Source organism: Epinephelus moara, chromosome 10 (assembly GCF_006386435.1).
Source record: "Epinephelus moara isolate mb chromosome 10, YSFRI_EMoa_1.0, whole genome shotgun sequence".
NCBI lineage: Eukaryota > Metazoa > Chordata > Actinopteri > Perciformes > Serranidae > Epinephelus > Epinephelus moara.
This window is the reverse complement of record NC_065515.1, coordinates 26379856-26395380: the sequence shown is the minus strand read 5'-3', so window position 1 is coordinate 26395380 and position 15525 is coordinate 26379856. Positions and strand designations below refer to the sequence as shown.

Below are 15525 nucleotides of genomic sequence, written 5' to 3'. Positions count from 1 at the left end.
TTCGAGTCCCCGTCCGGACCAAATATGGAGCGTGGACTGGCGGCTGGAGAGGTGCCAGTTCACCTCCTGGACACTGCTGAGGTGCCCTTGAGCAAGGCACCGAACCCCCCAACTGCTCGGGGCGCCTGACCAAGGCAGCCCCCTCACTCTGACATCTCTCCACTTTGTGCATGTGTAGGTCCTGTTTGTGCACGTGTGTGTCTTTCGGACCTGTGTGGACCCAAATTGCGAGGAGAAATTAAAAAAGCATTCCAAACAAAAGTCCCAGAAGGATATCAAGAGACATATGACCCTGGGAACATAGGGATGATCCTAACTCTTGGTAAAAAAATAAAAACAATGTTCCAAAATGTTGAAGTATTTATGTGACAATAGTTATTTTAAAATGAAAAAATGTTTTTCACAATGATTCTGCAGGTCCCTGACAGGCTACATAAAATCCCCAAAAGTTTGGGAAGCGCTCTGCCCTCAGTGACTCAGCAGTATTTGCAGATATGACTTCCCCTGGTTAACAACCGTTCTGATGTTAGTTTCTCTACCTACTACATTAACCGCAGGCACCATCCCCAGCTATCCCGCCCATAAGCGTCACTGATTCAAATTGCAGCCGAGGCAGAGGGAGAGAAAGGAGCGAGCCTGGCGGATCACACACATTCACACACTCAGGAGCAGAGGCAGAGAGAGGAACACACAGAGCGAGTCACAGATTGTGGGGATCCTTCAGTGGCTTTTTTTTCACTTGCATGAACACAATCGCAGACCCCCCCAGGATCTAAAGATGTGGACAGAAGTCGGGAAGCTTGTGCTATTACATTTGTTACTCATGGAGCTCCATTGCGCAAAAGGTAAGCCACTTGTCTCAGCGAGGAGGTGAATTTGCATCGCATCACGGACGGCAACGCTTTGGGGATCGTTGCCTACAGAGAAACGACATGTCTGTCAGTGTAGCCTTTAGTCCACGTCTTCCTAAGTGCTGCGCTAACGTGCCTTTCACAGACTTATGTCATCTCGTGCATGCGATGGCAATGGCACACACCTGGATCGCCACTTTTGCCCGCGCGGTGAATGCGATCACCGGTGACATGAGGTGACAATACGCGGAAGAAAAGATCCGTACAACCACACGTGTCTAAATGCAGCGGGCTGATGTTGGGAGAAAGGGCTGCCAGTGTGGATGTAAACACATGGTCCAGGCTGCAATGGTTTGGTGTTTGTGTAGCTGCAGCCTAAAAGAAAAGCTTAAATCCATTTGCCTTAACAGATCTTTGTGTCAGAGGGACACTGGTGATAGGCAGTCACCATTTCAGCTTATTGATACAATCAAGCAAGCACATCATAAGCATGTTAAAAAAGCAAAAGTGTCAGTTATTATGTGGGAATGTTAGATAAAAACACATTAACTAACTACAGATTACAAAACAGCATTATTGGAGGAAGCCTCTCCACAGTGTTTGAAGACCTAAAGCAATTACAGCTATTTACCACGCTACAACCCACAGCCCTCAGGACTGAATGAATTACCTGCTTTATTGCAGTAAAGGCATGGATGTTATCTATTTGAGGTTATTTTGAAAAGTGGAGATTGTTGCAACAAAAACAAGAAACCTAGCTATGGAAACAGTCCGTTGTCAAGCCCCCCTTTTGCCACAGGCTGGTCTTTACAAAGTACTCACACCGCCTCTTGTCTCTTAATGTTCATTATACCCACCATCATATAGATTTATTCAAAGTGACTTTAACCTGACATGTGCAGTTATTCATCACTGAATGAACCCAAAGAACTTTTTCTTTCTGACAACATAGGAACTGATAAGGAGTCGGAGTGTGAAACCGGGCAGTTTCAGTGCAAGAACGGACGGTGCATCCCGACCCTGTGGAGATGTGACGATGATGATGATTGCTCAGACAGCAGCGACGAGGAGAACTGTCGTAAGTAGCCCAGCGGCTTGTTACATTGATGCCTTCGCTTGCTGCCCCACGGACCTTGAATGTACCTGCTGTCATGTATGTTTCTGTCAGGGAGTCTTAATCTAAGACAAGGACTCCGGAACGTTTTCATGTGAAGGATCTGACTCATTCAGCAGCAGATTAGTTGACGTGGTTCCACATGAGCTGGTTCATAACTGGATGAAAGTGTATGCCGTAGATAGCTGATTGAATCCATGTTGCAACTTTTAAACAAATGAAGTTATACTGAAAATAAGCAGCTTATCATTTTGTTTGGGGGCCCCTCTGGAATCTCATTTCAGTTGTCAGTGCTGATCCTGGATCATTGGCCAGGTCACATGGCCACAGGAATTTAAATTCACTTCCTAAGAAAATCTCTGACACATGCAGAGCTGTGACCCTACTGGGTCAGAGCAGAGCCATTTCGTAATATCACTGTTATTATTACTCTTATCTTGCTGTGACTGTAGAGATAATGTCAGCCCTGTCATCAGTTTACCCTGCTATACTGTCTCATGATGCTCTGGATATATTAAGGCTTCACAGATTGGGTCGTATCTGAAATAGTGTGATCAAATTGCAGTGTTATGTGTCATGAGAACTCACTGCTGAGTTATGCAGCATGCTCTAATGCAAATACTGTGGCTCTTTGATATGGCTGATGAAAACTGGCTGCTTTTCTGTTCTCAAGGGTGCCTCTGCCTCCGTGGGCAGGTGGATTGTGCATTGCAGTTTCACATACGGAATTGCATATATGATATTGGGAAGTAGAATATTGTATTATGTCCCCCAGAAATGTGGGAAAAAGACCCGTAGTACGCTATTCCGGTTTGACTGCCTCTGTGCCGTTCAGGAAATTGCACGGACAACCAGCCGAGTAATCATCGCTTATAAATTTGTCATGGTGCTAATTGCCTGAATGGTTATATTAGTGGCCAATTGATTCATCGCTTATCTGGGGGACCAGCATGCCAAACCCATGATTCTCTCGTCTCGCACGCCCACCATGAGGGTGGCCCGCTGAATATCTTGGGAGTTCCCTGGATGAATGCCGTGACATTTACAAGCACGTCTCATTGACTGCAGAGGCTGATTGGGATTATTGGACATTTAGTCGCCAATACTTGATGGAAGTGGAATTAGATTTTAATGAGCTCTCTATCTGTCGAACAGGTGTAGTTTACTTTGTTGTTTGGTTGAAGAGTTGCTCAAAGAGATTGTGGAAATGGTACTTAAGCCACAAGGTGACAGATTGTTCTTTTAACTGAGCCACTTTGTCTGTGGCAGAAGCCTGCTCTGCCTCTGTCTTCCTTCCTCACTCTTTTTGCTACATATCCTGTAAGCTTCAGTTGTGGTTATGCTTTCCTCTTGGGCAACTCTGTCGCTCTCCCCATCTCCTCCCCTGCTCAGTCACTACCTTTATCTACTTTCTACCTCTTGCTGTGTGCCACTCTGTTCTTTGAGTTCTCTAGTCCTCAGCCTGCGGTGGAAGTTGGGTGCATCTCTCTAAAAGGCTGTCTCACTTCCCCGGCATTGTAGCACCCACTAAGGGGCTTTTCTCCCCCCATTTTTAAATCTCCCGTGGGCACCTTGGCAGTGCAAATGCCAAAGAGGCTATGCCCACTCGTCTTACGCCCACAAAGAGCATCAGCTGACAGGTTGGTTGGAGATAAATCCAACAGCGTGACTCTGGTTGCCGGAGTGATGCTCAGTGGCTGGCAGCATGCCAGCCTTTCGAACAGATGCCAGCACTGCCATTGTGCCCCCTCCCCAAAACCCAATATCACCAGCAGAGCTCAGCGGAGAGGAGGGAGAGGTTGAGGAGGACCAGAAAAGATGGGACAGATTTGATTGAGAGGAACAGGACAGTGTAGTGCAGAGCCCATGGAGTAAGTAGGAGCATGTACAAAATGGGCAGGGGGGCAAACAGAGTCAGAGCCAGAGGCATAGTTATAAAGAAAATGAAAGGTTATCCTAGCAAAGCCAATAACCTGAGCTTGACTCACGGTGGTTTGGCAAAGCCAACTGGGCTTGGAACAGGTGAAGTAGGCTGTACACCAAATGAATGACATAGCTCTCATTCGCTATCCTTACAACACCTGATTGGACTGTAACAGTCACTTGGCTACCATTGGTCCTTGCTTCTAACCTCTGAAATAAATATACATGATGTCTATTGTGGAGAAATCATCAAATGTCTTTAATTAGGACAAGATGATGAGACCTAATCTACCCTCATAATGATGATACTTGATTGTATTTAAGGGCGGCATGGCGTTGTAGTGGTTAGCACTGTCGCCTCACAGCAAGAGGGTTCCTGGTTCAAACCCAGGGTGGGGTTTTTGGAGTTTGCATGTTCTCCCTACAATCCAAAGACACACAGGTTGGTGTGAATGTGAGTGTGAATGGTTGTCTGTCTCTGCCCTGCGATAGTCTGGCAACCTGTCCGCCTCTCACCCAATGTCAGCTGGGATAGGCTCCTGCCACCCTGCAACCCCCAAGAGGATAAGTGGCTACTTGGTTCTTGCGCTGCCTAACTTCTGATGTTTGTTCCAACTGACCACACAACAGTATGAAGAGTTGGAGATTGTGGTAGACATCTGTGCTAAACTGTGAGCTGGTTAAACTTGTGGTTAGTTGCCATTGGTTTTTGTAGCTATTCTTAATTTAAATGTATGGGATTAAAACAATGTGTTTATTATGACTGCCTCCTGAAAGTTGGAGATTCCAATCATCAGACCCCTCAGTCGACTGAGATAGTTCAAGTTGAGCAGTTTATGCCAGTCAGTGTGCTGTGCAGTGTACTTCTGGGGACGCTTTGGTCCGCAGATTTTGCTGCAGAGTGAGCGCTCTTCATTTCCACGCTGCTCTCGGTAGCATTATCTGCTGCCTTCTGCTTAGAAGTAGTGAGTTTACAGCTCACAGCAACTTGTTTTGCATGTTTGATATCTAGTATTGGCAAAAATGTTGCTCATTTCTGATCAGTCCTTAGCGCAGTTAGCTTGTTTATCACATTATGTGAATGTCGCTGTCAAGTCAGTCGTTCAATATTTGTTTTGAACAGCCAAATCTGATTGAATCGGGTTTTTTAACAAATCTGCAGCTGGGAAATACTCCATGTAGGCTAGTTGTTGAATGGTGCTCAGTTTGGTGTGTTCGACACCTGCTTTAAGCACTTGTTGAGGAAACTTTAAATGCAGTAGAACATGGCTTGATACCTTTGTTTCATAGTTACATTGGTCATTCCTTTAGACTGTTAAGGCGATGATGTGCATGCAAACACACCAGGCATGATGTGTCATCCACATCCAGGTCAGTGATAACTGTTTGCATGTGTATGAGCCATGGTATTGTGCGCCTATCAGTCAGCAGTCACATCATCACCCATCTCGTTCTCTGTTCACACACACAGGTCTCTTGCAGCAAGGATTAGTCCCGTAGCATCCACCCTTTAGCAGCTGTGTTAGAATAAGTCTTGGTAGATTTGGTTGTCTTTTGTGCCTTGTCTCTCCTTTCTTTCACTCTCCTCTCCTCCCCTCTCCTTCATTCTCAACATGCCTCTTGGTAGATTTTGCTCTTGTTGCCCTGGGAGACAGTAAAGTGGTGGTGATGGTAGTGGTGGTGGGGTTTCTGTGCATGCGTGTGCTTTCTTTGTAGTGAACACAACACTGCTGCACACATGTGTGCGTACACACGGCAGCCCTCCACCTCTGCACGGCTCTGTATGACCTATATTTAGACCGTGGAATACACAGAAAAAAAGCCTTATCATTTTTACAGCGGATTTAAGTGGATTTAAACATGCCTAATCCGAAGTGCCACTGTAAAATCATCTCGTATCTGAACCTCATGTTAGCTTGCAATTGTTCTCTCTCTCTCTCACATCGCTGTACAGAGTTTTCTCCTCCAAATAGCCTTGGTCACACTGCACTGTAAAAACACTGTCTGTTAGAATTTAACAGCACATTTATAACACTGTTAAATCAGTCGTGGTGATTTTTGGCTCAATGTGTAGTCAATTAATCAATGAGTTCATTGATGGAAAATCAATTGCAAAGCATTTGGCTGTTGGTTGGATAAAACAAGCAATATGATGATTGTCAGGGTAGAACAATGTGTGGGCATGACACTATGTAGACCAAAGGAGCAATCAATAAGCCAGTAATAAAGATGAGTTAGTTTCAGCACCAGTAACACACGCTACTTAAAATTCTAAAAAAACATATGATGTTATAGGAAAGGAACAAATTCTGAATCCTAAACCCTAAATGAACCATGAAACCCTACTGTTACACAACAGTTAGAAACAAGAGGATGGAAAGGGAATACATGAGGGTGGGAAGAAAGTTCTTGTTGAGCTTAGTGTGTGTGTGTGTGTGTGTGTGTGTGTGTGTGTGTCACAGCAGGACAATGAGTCTGAGCAGGTCTGAGAAGGGGAGCGTCTCCTCTGCAGTCTGAGACCAGCTTCCCATAGAGGAGACATCACAACACATTTCACGCCACTGCTCTGTGTGTGTTTGTGTGTGTATGTGTGTGTGTCTGTGTGTGTGGCATTCTCTGTCTTGCGCACACTCACACATACACACACAACACTGTAATAAGAGACTGCAGAGAAACGCTTCAGGCAAAAAAGGCATTGTACTGATAGACTCTCAGAAACACATTTTGGTCACCTGCTGACACACACACACACACACACACACATTCACACACATGCACACACGCTGGTCGCTATAGCACAGCTGGGGTCAGACTTTTAATGGAAGTATGAGGTCAGAGGGACCAGTAGCCTAATCAGTTACACACTAACACACACATATGGACACACAGTGTGTGTGTAGTAGTAGGACTGTGCGACAACACTCGTATAAAATAAAATAAGACACACGCTGCTTCTAAAAGGACAATATATGCACACACACACACACACACACACACTGAGCTGAACTAAGGGGTTTAACACTAACACTGATCATATTTATACTTATACTTCCTTCTGAGCAGGTATTATTGCTGTCTAACACCATACACAGCATACACACTTTTGTCCATTAACAACACCCCTCTCCATCCGCTGCTGCTCCATGTTGGACTAAGGACATAGTGTTGTGTGCGTATGTGTGTGCGCGCATGTATGTATGTGAGGAGTGTACGCAGCTGCACTGCTCCAGTCTCCAGAGGATGAAATCCGCTGCTGTGCTCTGTGACTACTGAGGCACTGTGGGACTCTATTTGTGTGTGTATGTGTCTGTGCGTGCAAGTACGTGTGTGGGTTTCATCTGGTTGGCTTTGTGAGCCGAGAGAAAGCATTTCACAAACGGGTGACAACACACAAGACACACATGTCACCAAACAAAAGAAAAAGCAGTTTTGGGGGGAATTCAGTAGTTGGTGCTGTAAATTTGCCAGACAGTGGACAATTCTGTTTTCATACAACTCGGTTCTTGTTTTCATTGTTTTGGACATCTTTTGTTTTTTTTTTAATTCCCTGTGCAATGAGGAAGAATTCAAACGGGCTCACTTTTGGTTAGCATAAGTTGATGCTTCCATTGGAGGCATAAAGAAAACCATCACCAAACCGTCACCATGCATGTATCCTTTTCATTCAGTGCTGCATACTAACACTTAAACTCACTCTACTGCATGTTGGATGACAGTGGGAGACTAATATTGTAGGAAATGTGAACTTTTGGCAGCCCTGGAGCTAAACGCTTAGCCTGCATCTTCCAGTTCTGTGTGGGAGTTTTCTAAAAAAAAATGACATGAAATACTCAAGACATGAAAACTGTTTTTAATGGTGGACTATTTTCTCTGCTTCCTAAGAAATTAACCATGGTGGCTAATGACTAAAGTTTGTGAAATTGTTCCAGAAATGCTATCAAAAATAACACTGGCTTAATTTTGTCTACTATACTGAGGCTTTATTGATGTTGTGCCATTCTTTAGTCACATTAATGCCCCAATCTGCACACGATAAATTAAAACAAACAACTTTTTTATTAATAAAACATTCTTATTTTATATGATGCTAGTCCCATTGTTGCTCTCTTGACACACTGAAGGGTAAGACTGCCAGCTGGCCAGTCCTCCCTAAAACATGATCCACTCCTTGGAGATTAAATATTTAACATAATCAAGTTGACACATGCAGCGGTGCTAGCCTTACGAATGACAAGCCCAAAAGATGCCAGGGCACCACCTTTGTCAGACACACTGTATCATGCTCTACAAGCTAACAATACCTGGTGTGCAGAATAGGTGTTGGGTGCAGCGGTGCACAACAGCAGCAGGGTAATTTTAGTTGAGGTCAGTGCTTGCCTCAGGCGTTTGCTCTCTCTTTCTTTCTCTTCCTCTCTCTGGTCATCTACGTGTTTATCTCTCCCGCTCGTATTAACCCACTTTTTACCTTTTGCTCCCTTTCCGTCTCCTTCTTTCTGCATTTGTTACCCCTGACTGTCTTTCTCCAAAAGTTGGGAATAATGGCTTTGTATTGACATGAAGGGCAGGGGTATGAAATGCAGCAAACCTACAAGGAGGAAGCAGATGCTGTGAGACTGTGCGCGAGAGACAGAGAGAGTGAGACCGCACCGTCCATCTACATACTTCTAATCCAATTAGTGAGTGTCTCAGTGGGTGAGAATCTGCACCGTGAGAAGTGTGTGTATGTGTGTCAGAGAAAGCAAAGACAGTAAGAAATAGTGAGTTTGCCTCTGTCTAAGCACTCTCTTTCTATTTGTGCATGCTGATACACAAATAAAAAAACAGCTGCATCGTCCTCTTGTCCTCTCTTTTAGTCTTTGTCCATTTCCTCTCATTTAATCGTCCAAAATAAGGGCGTATTTTGAGGAACAAGGTTTTCTTAAAACCCAACCACTGGGTTTTATATGGGGGAAATTAGTAAGTATCTAATCAGGAAGCCGTAAATACATTGGGAGAGCTTGTTAACATCTCCTAAATATGAAGTTTTTAATGTGTAGGTTTGGGACGGTTACCTCAAGGGATGATTTAAACTCATTGCGCAACAGTTTAGAAGTATCTTTGAAGTATTGCATTTTTTCTCCGAGTAATATTCTAATGCACCACTCATTAGTTGGCAAACTGGAATGATGCCAAGTTTATTTATTTATTTATATTGCTGATAGCAGAAATTACAGCTCACATCAGCGGGAAATACCAGCTCAGATAATACTAATCAATTCTTTTGTGAATGTGTAATGTGAGAGGGGTCACTTGTAGTGATGAATCCACAGGGAAGTGTCACCAGTCCCCTTCAGCCCGCCCTTTGTTTAAACTCATTGTTTTGGTTTTTACCTATGCAACTTTACCTTCCCAGCACAAAAAGGCAGATAAAGTCAGAAACAAGCTTGTTGCTACTAGAGCTAGTGAAGTATAGCTTCAAAAGAGCCAGATATTTCCCCCAGGAGTCAGCAGAGACAACAACAAAGCCAGAAGGAGAGTAAATATTGGTGCTTATATTGTTTAGGTGGCCAGAGAGACAACTCAAAATGAATGCCAGTGTTGCTCCATGTTGGCTGGGTGTGCACACCCCTGTATTTAAACAATTGTTTGCTAACACATTTGCTATATAAACTTTAAAGATATGCTATGCAGGATATTCCTATAAACAGTGTACAGAGTCAGACAGAGGTAACCCCTCTTATGAGTGAAAGGTAGAAACCAGGTGCAGGACTGTAAGCAGCAGGCATCCAAGAGACACAGTGCTGAAAAAATGCAAATGTAGTGAGGCGAAACGCCAAACCAGAGTGAACCTGTGTTTGGCCTTTAACTGTACTTTTACTTTAGCTGGTGAGTGTTCACAAACAGTGACTGACAATCCTGTATAGTATATCTTTAATGATTCATTGTTGCGTTCACAGCATGTTACACTGCTCTGAAGTGGCCAAAAAATAAATTAATGCACGCTTAAATTTCATTTTTAAAGATATTGATGTTGTGTATTAGGGTTGGGCGATATAACGACTATGTACGATATATCGATTTATTTTCAAGCACAGTATAAATTTAGACAACACGTTTTATATCGATATAGGGTCAAGTTGCGTTACATGTGCATCTCTCCTCTCTCACTCTCCTCACAGCTTCGCCTCACTCACTCACAAGTTCTTCAGCAACACTTTATAGAGCCGTAGCCTGATGTGCTCCTCCCCAGAAATATAAGAACTGCGTTGCAGCAGCACAGACCTCCTGTCTATTTTTTTAAGCATTTCCCTCAGTGGAAACGAAGCTTTTATTTACTTTAATTTCACAGATAAGAAACAATACATTGTGAAGACAAAAAAGCCTTCACAAAATAGCATTTTAAGCCTTGTGTGCGATTTATCCTGGCTTCATATGAGTAGAGGAATTCTTCACTCATCAACTTATACAATGTAAAATGCCTCAGGCTTGTGCTAATAATGTTAGCATGTTGTATTTGTTTGGAAAACGTGTTAAGTATAAGACAGTTTGTTTTGTCGGTGAACCCTGTGAGCTGTAATGGAACCGAATTTTGTAACATTACGTTTGTTAAATGTTGCTGTTGTCCCTGGCTTCATATGAGTAGAGGAAAAGTTCGCTAGCCACTAGGCTAATTTATATTATGTAAAATGCCATAGGCTTGTGCTAAAAACATTAGCATGTTGTATTTGTTTGGAAAACGTGTTTAGTATAAGACAGTTGTTCTGTCAGTGAACCTTGTGAGTTGTAATGGAGCTGAATTTTGTAACGTTACCTTTGTTAAATGTCGTTGTTGTCCCTGGCTTCATTTAAGTAGAGGAGAAGTTTGCTAGCTGCTAGGCTAATTTACACAATGTGAAATGCTATAGGCTTGTTAAGTTAAGTGGAGTTATAATGAAGCCGATTTGTGTAGTTGTGTTTGAAATGGTTGCTATTAAGCCGTTTAATGTGTTTTAGGTGTGTTTTGATTCAACTAAACTTTACAGCACTTCACAGTAACCCCGCCGCCGACTGGTGTTTTGGAGGTGTAACTGTTGTGCAGCTGTATATTTTCAAACAGGAAACTGCTTGTGACATCTCAAATGTGGCTTTGACTTGCAGCTGAAAACATGTAGCCCATTTCGTGAAAATACCGAGATATATCCTGTATCGCCAATCAGCCTGTTAATACCGAGATATGACTTTCTGTCCATATCGCCCAGCCCTATTGTGTAGTATTTTTGTATGTGAAGCCTTTTGTATGACTGCTGGTGACATGCTGGAAGCCTGCATATTGCTGTTGACTAACCCTTACAAAGTATGTACAAATACAAAGTATGTGTAAAAGCATGTGAAAGCTTTCACGAAGAGGTCACAGTGAAGTCAGTGGCTAAGTATCGAAGCATGTGAGAATATTAGAGTATACGTTTTAAACTTTATATTGGAAAAATATCACGCCCACGCTCACATCCACTTTCTCACAACAGCAAGAGTTCAGCAGACGGACGGTTGGGGCCTGCAGCATAATCCTGGTGCCACAGATAGTCAAGGTGTTTTAATAAAAAAGAGCTGTGTTCGTGGCCTCTGCTATCACCTGAGGAACAGTGTGGCTGACCCTCAACACAGTATAACTGAGTCTGGCCTGATGAGCGATGCAGAAAATTTGTAGACGGTTAAAAATTATTCAAGGTGAAACATACTGTGGATAGAAAGGGAAGAGGTGAGTTAGATGGAGGAAGTTTGGTGTCAGTAAACTGGAAGAAACTCCCAAAGTAAAGAGAGGGGATGCTGCAAGCCTGAGAAGTCATACCCCTGTCTTTATTTCAGTAGTTTGTTAATTCTTGTTCTTTTCCTCCCGCTGTCTTTATCTCTCCCCCTTTCTGTATACAGTACCTGTCAGAATTAGCTCGTCACTTCTCGACAGATTACCCCGTGTTGTTTGTCTGCTCTGCTCTGCTGCAAAGTCACTTATTGTTCAAAGTCAAACCCCGATAACACTACAATCCTATTTCCCCACCGTATGTGTGTGTGTGTGTGTGTGCATGCTTAGCTGCGTTCTTGTGTGTCTCTTTGTGCCGGTGTTGTTGTGTTGTGCTGTTGTTATCCCCCCTCCCTTCCCAAACCCAGCCGTGTCTGACAGGGTATCATGGCATTAATCCCCGGCTCAGATTAAGCGAATATCTTCATGTGCCTCCATTTTATTATTTACATTTGCTGTAATCCTGTTTTTCACCTTGCGCTCTGTCGCCTGGTATATGCAGTCAGGGAGCGGCGTATGAAACGACAACTAAGAATGCTGATGAATAAAACATGGCTGCTAATGCCAGTCTGCTGGGCTGACACCGAGATAGGGCCCTTGAGTGCTGCATGTCAAAAGTTTTCATGAGAAGTTTTACATGGAAGTTACAAAGTGGAGGAAGGAGAGTGTCGTCTGACTCCCTTCCTCAGTTTCTCTTACTCCAGTTGCCATCCCTTGTCTCTGTTCTGTTTCATTTCTTACTTTATACTCTACTTCTCCTCTTCATTCCTCTTCGCTCTGTTGCTCTAAATTCCACTCTTCATGTATTGTCTACCATTTCTCTTCTCCCTCCTCTCAGTCTTTGTCTCTGACTGAAGAATTAACTGTTGGTTTGTTCAGTTTGATTCATTACATCTTACCCTGCTCCAGTGTCTCTTGTCAAACAAAACAGGAAATTTTCCACCCACTGTGGCGGTGAAGCAGGAAATCAGTTTGGTAAAAGTAGGAGTTCAGGTTGTGGTGAATTCGGTGTGTGTACCTGTGTGTTTGTGCATGCAGGTAAGAGTTTGTGTCTTTGTGTGTTTTTGTTCTTCTTTGATGGGTGAAACTAGATTTTCTGGCCCGACTCTGAGAGAAGGCAGATGGAAAGAAGCTTTGAAGGTGTCAAAAAAAAAAGGGAGAGGTCTCAAAGTGTATATAAACTCAGATCTCACCTTTATATCATCTGCATCATTAGGCAGCAGAAAACACCAGCTGATGCAGATGCAGCCTAATAATACAGACCCAACTGTTTGAAGTTAAACACATCTGATGCGCCGAAGCTGGAATGCAGAGCTTTTTATTCTTGTAAATGTAATAATTGCAGCCAGTTAAGTAGTAAATTAAAGCCATCATAGTAATAATAAAGCACTTGTTCCCAATCATGTTGTGTTAGGATTTTCAGTGTCAGAGCGAATCTGCACAGTGAGAAGCCTGCGCTTTTGTCAACAAAGTTAAACAGCAATTTATGGGTGATTTGAGTTCTTTTCCCATCACTGCTTTACTGTTAATTGTGCCAGCTGATGCATCCATCATGACACAACTTGCCTCTAAATCAGTTCCTATTATGTTGCAAGAAAAATCTCCAGACACAATGCATTGGGTGAAGTTGGTCTGTCCATCCATGCAGTGTTTGCAGACCAGTTGTTTTATAAAAGGTTTAGTGAAATAAAAGGCTGTTTGCAATTTTGCATCAATAGATAATAGCAAGCTACATTAGCTCATGTGTTAGCTTACGTCAAAAGCTGCCTCCCCAGCAGTGTGAGAGGTGTGTCTAACATGCAATGACGAGTGGTGATCATCATCTGTGCGCCCCATCGCCACGAACCGCCGCGCATACTACACACAGAGAGAGGTGCAGCCCACTCTGAAGAACCTCTTGTAAATGAAATGACTACAGAAGAATAGAAGAAGTAGAGGTTGTGTGAGAAAACGTGTTAGCCCTTAGCTTGTAATAAGTGTTTTAGTATAAAAAAAAATAGGGGTGGGGATCACCAGAGGCCCCACGATACGATATTATCACGATACGTAAGTCACGATACAATATTATTGCGATTTTAAACGTATTTCAATATGCTAAGTATTGCGATATAATGTATTGCGATAAAATATGTTACGATTTATTACCTTTTTTCAACTGCAAATTATGTCCCTAAAGGGAAGCTTTGTTGACATTTTTTTATCTAATAAGATAATGTTTTCAGTCTTCAGTTCATCTCACTTCAGCTATTTTAATTGCAGCAAAATGTGTCCAGTAACAGCTTATCCTGTTGGGGGTCGTGGGAGGGCTGGAGCCTATCCCAGCTGACATTGGGCGAGGGGCGAGGTACACCCTGGACAGGTTGCCAGACTATCACAGGGCTGACACATAGAGATTCACACAATTTTTTTAGAGTTACCAGTTAATCTAACCTGCATGTTTTTGGACTGTGGGAGGAAGCCGGAGTACCCGGAGAAAACCCACACTGACATGGGGAAAACATGCAAACTCCGCACAGAAGGGCTCCCTCACCCTGGGTTTGAAACAGGAATCCTCTTGCTGTAAGGCATCATAATAAATGATAAAAAAAAAATAATACTTGGCACCCATGTAACAATACAATACTGTACTGTGATACTGTAATGTATTTTTTCCCACACCCTTAATAAAAAGCATATTATAGTAAATATAAAACATATATTTTTAGAGTACAAAGGCCAAAACTGCTGCCGAAACGGAAAAAAGCTTCGGAAAAAAGTTTAAAAAGCATTCTACTGTAGCCCTTAAAATGTCTTTTTTACCAAATTGTGTGGCTGCACTTTAACCTGTGTCTTGATCTGTGTCAACACTGGATAATAATAATAAAAAAAAAAGTTTTATGGCATTCATTCTACTATTATGTATTCATTTCTTAATATTTTACATAGAGTTTTAGGAGTTGAGACATACAACAATTCATATCCCATCCATTTTTATTTTGCGCGCTGGTATCAGATCGGTACTCGGTGTTGGCAGATACCTAAGGTTCAGGGATCGGAATCGGTATTGAGAAGAAAAAAGTGGTATCGGTACATCTCTGCCTTTAACTGAAGTTCCATGGAAAAATATGTGATAGTTGGTGCTCCACTATAGCTGACCAAAGATCAGTAACCGCTAAGAAGTCGACTTAATCAAGGACATAATCGGCAATAAAGGAACTTGAGGATAACTAACTTGAGAAAGTTGTGTCGACATCCTCATCATATTTTCATATATATTTCCCCCTGCCCTACACCGCTCTCACTTTTGTCCTTTCTTCTCCCTCCCTCTCTCTTCCTCTTGTCCCCTTCCCTCCATCTGGCTTTTGAATGAAGCTGTTTATGTAGATTACACACACACACACAACGTATCTCCCTCATACACACGCCTTGCCAGCTCCTAAGCCAGAGAACGGGTCTTTTACCTTGAGGGGATTTTGCTTGTCATTCGTTGCAGGATGGTGGGGTGAGGTGGTGGAGTTGGGGGGGGGAGTCACTCTTTGATGATATAGCTGGTGCTCAGTAATACCAGTTATCAGAAAAAGGGCTGGTGTGACACAAAATCTCCCACACACAGGGCCTATGTTTTGGGGATAGACTAATGTAACACTTTTACCTGCAGCATACTTTATTATCACAACACACTGACACTGTGTCAACATGAAGGGGCTGGGGGGAGATTAAAGGGTAAGGAAATAGTGAAGGAATCAATGGTAAGGACCACGTTTTCCACTGCTGATTGAGGGGGAAAAAAATAAAACATCTCCCGCTCTGATTATCCTCTGAAACTCCTGATAAAAAGTCCTTCCTCTTGGAGTTCCGATGTGGGGATTATCGAAAATGTGTTTGAAGTAAAAAATAAAAAGCTG

General features: G+C 42.9%; 1 protein-coding gene across 5 annotated transcripts in view; it reads left to right on the top strand.

Annotated features, from left to right (window-relative positions):
* The first annotated feature begins 647 nt into the window (after window positions 1–647).
* lrp8 (low density lipoprotein receptor-related protein 8, apolipoprotein e receptor) overlaps window positions 648–15525 on the top strand; it is a 267040-nt gene continuing 252162 nt past the window's right edge. For all 5 annotated transcript variants that reach the window (XM_050054743.1, XM_050054742.1, XM_050054740.1 and 2 more), the window contains exons 1-2: window positions 648–845; window positions 1804–1929. In XM_050054743.1, the coding sequence (XP_049910700.1) occupies window positions 779–845; window positions 1804–1929 (193 nt within the window). In that variant the 5' untranslated portion in view covers window positions 648–778. The remainder of the gene's footprint in view (window positions 846–1803; window positions 1930–15525) is intronic.